A 3,146-nucleotide genomic window follows, 5' to 3' on the forward strand; every position below is an offset into this window, starting at 1 on the left:
TAAAACTCTGCAATACAAGCTTATTTTTTTAAACATTTTCAACTCACATGGATGCATATTTCCATCCATCTAAAATTCACTTTACATTCTATCTTAACACACAGTCGGACCTGATTCTTGGACCAAATGGTGTTTACCACTCCACCTAGTCCAATGTTCATAGGCATAAACACAGTTTGAAATCAACTGTATAGGAATAAAAATAAGTTTTTAATCAATAGCGCTTTTGTGCCCAATCGTACCTGCACTAATCCTCAACAAAGTTTTTTATTCTGGATTTAAAATTGTCACAGCGCCCAAAACTTGCAAAACTTTGCAAAACTTGCAAAGTTGCATTTTTGCATTAAGTTGTGTCCTAACTGTCCAAATCATGTCTGATGTTTTATCGGTTTGGTATATACTGTTCTGCTATAAAGCACTTACTAACTTTGTTTTAGAAGTGTTATACAAATAAATATTAGTTTTAGTTGTGTGGACTTTGTGAACGTGAAAGTTAATAAAAGTATTACACAACGTTTACTGCAGGGATCTTTATTTTGGTGAAAAATGGCCAGTGGACTGTGATATATCTAAAAAAAAAGAAGTAACTTATACCTGTAGCCATTTCGTTTGTGGCACTCAAAAGCATCATAAATTAGAGCTTAGATCGGCCCAAAAAATCAAGCCCGAACCTACCCGAGCCCGAGCACGTTGTGTCCGAGCCCGGCCCGGCCCGAAACATTAACTGTAATTATGAGCCCGAGCCCGATTTAAACCCGACAATTTTTTAATACGTGGGCCGTTATAACTGACGTTCTCAACTACAATTCAGAGTTGTTTGAACTACAGAAATCTGTTTAGAATAATACAACAAGGACGAAGCATGTAAACTGCGCTGTTTGTTTAGAATGGAACGGATCGCAAGTGGATCCGAATGAAGAAACGTAAAAAAAAAGAAAGAAACAATGATGAACAACATATTGTTGTCACTGCCCACGACTTTTTTAAACTGCTTCCATACCTCCGACTTTCCTCCACACTTGCTCAAAGTTAATTCTCCTGGTTTTCTTTTTTTCTTTACATCTTCAAGCTCCCGGTGTGATGCGTGCGAGAGGAGGAGACTCCGCGCATGACACGTGCTGCATTTTGTAACTGCAGCCTAACTTTTGTACACATTTGTTACTTTTATATAGCCTATATATATTTTTTTATAATATTTCTGATTATGGCATAGCTATCTCCCCACCCAAATAGGATAATAAGGTAATGGATAAAAAAAAAAAAAAAAAAATTGCTTGATCAAGGGTCCGGCCCAGGCGCGGTCCGGCCCGGGCCCGGCCCGGCCCGAGGATGTGGCGGAAAATAACGGCCCGAGCCCGACCCGAGGTCCGGTCGGGCTCGGGTCGGGCTCGGGCTTGGGCCGAGAATCTAAACTCTATCATAAATACATTTTAAAAACTCAACAACAATCTCTGCCAGACAAAACCGTTTCTGATATTTGAGAAGATCCACTGACGTCACTGTGACCAGTTTTCATTGAGAAACTACTCTTCAGATAGTGAACAGTTACTAGAGAGATTTGCTGTAAATTAAAAATGTAAATTATGTATGCCTTGAGAACCGCTAACAAAACGCCAGTGAACTCTGTCATACTGTGGTTTTGGCAGAAGAGATCAGCCAAGATCTCAAAACCTTGCCGCATCAAACAGGAAATTTCTGCACAGTTATGAGAAGTAAAAAAACCCAAAGCTGTATGAGCTGACCCTTTAACACCCCCACCACACTCCTCGGCAGTTATTTCTGTCTGAGACTGCCTCTGTTACTTCACTGTGAGCTTGTCAGTCATATTTAAATGGACAATAGTGAATAGTGTACAAGCAGCCTTCTCAGGTCAGGTGTTTCTTTGACTACACCTTTACCTGCATCTCCTTGTGACTCTAATTTTGAAAGGATAATAGCTTAATGATTATGGTACAACTGTTAAAAAACATAAAGGTGTTTAAGGGTGGAGTTAAAACACTGGCAGAAACATTTATCTGCACATTTTGGATATCTTCACACTTAAGTCTACTAAATAAATATAAGAGACCTTTGGCTGCACGTTATGACTTCAACAATAGATTGCGTGAGTTTGAGGACCACTCTGCGTGTGAGGAGGAAGTGTTGTGACAGAAACTACAGGCCTCCCATGTAGTCCACTTCCCCCTCTCATACCTCATCTCTGCCTCTTGTGAAACCCTAGAAACTTTGTACATGCTACCGGTTCTCTTCCTGCAACCGCCTGCTGCTCACAGTGTTTTCAGCACTATATGAGATAAATCTTGTAAACTGAGATTACACTACAGCTCAATAACTTCATGATATGTTCAGGATAATGTATTTTCCTGCTTATTTTAACCGGAACACCCTCATTGTATGTAATATGTATATTTTTGCTCTGTATACAGTTTAAATATACATTTCACAAGTCCAAATCTACATTTTAAGCTAAGATGTGATCATAAATCATAAATAAGTAACACAACAAAGAAATTAATGTATTTGAGCTGCCTTGAGTCTCAATGAAAGGGCTCGTCCTGAAAAAGAGGAAACTCACTCAGCTGCTGCTGCTGTGAAGCAGCTGAATTTCCCTGAAGAGATGGCCTTTTAAGAAATGCTATCACATCGTTCATCATGTCACAACTGACTTCATAGCATGAAATACCCTTTTATGGCATAACAAATGGAAACTACTGAAATGAAATGCAATTCATTGTGAGCTGGTGTAACTTATACACACAGAAAACTGTCTTAAAAAGGCAGCATCAAGAGTGAAACTGTGTGAGATCACCTAATGTATGTGAAGATAAGATACATAAGCTCTAGTTTTAGGAGCGTATATGTTACAGCTGTTTGAAGTTGTGTGAGAGATAGCAAATGAAGGTGTGGTACCGTACCATCTTTCCAGCGGGCCTCCTCTCGTCCTCAAGTGTCCACTGTCCAGAGAGTGTGTTTATTTGTGTGATGTTAAAATCCACAGTCCTCAGACTGCAGCCATCACACAGCAGTCAGACAGTCAGAGCCAACAGCAGCCTGCGAGCTACAAGACATCCACTGCAACATTCAAAAAGCTACTTCCTCATACTCCCACAGATGTGTGTTAAACAAGGACTCTGCACACACACACA

General features: G+C 39.9%; 1 protein-coding gene across 2 annotated transcripts in view; it reads right to left on the reverse strand.

Moving 5' to 3' along the window:
- myo1f (myosin IF) overlaps window positions 1–3,146 on the reverse strand; it is a 23,047-nt gene extending 19,901 nt beyond the window's left edge. Inside the window, exon 1 of one of the 2 annotated variants that reach the window (XM_031308467.2) lies at window positions 2,916–3,025. In XM_031308467.2, coding sequence (XP_031164327.1) covers window positions 2,916–2,918 — 3 coding nt within the window. In that variant the 5' untranslated portion in view covers window positions 2,919–3,025. Of the gene's footprint in view, window positions 1–2,915 lie in introns of both variants that reach the window. The other variant, XM_036007471.1, reaches the window with a different exon arrangement.

Source organism: Sander lucioperca, chromosome 11, assembly GCF_008315115.2.
Source record: "Sander lucioperca isolate FBNREF2018 chromosome 11, SLUC_FBN_1.2, whole genome shotgun sequence".
In the NCBI taxonomy this organism is placed as follows: Eukaryota; Metazoa; Chordata; class Actinopteri; order Perciformes; family Percidae; genus Sander; species Sander lucioperca.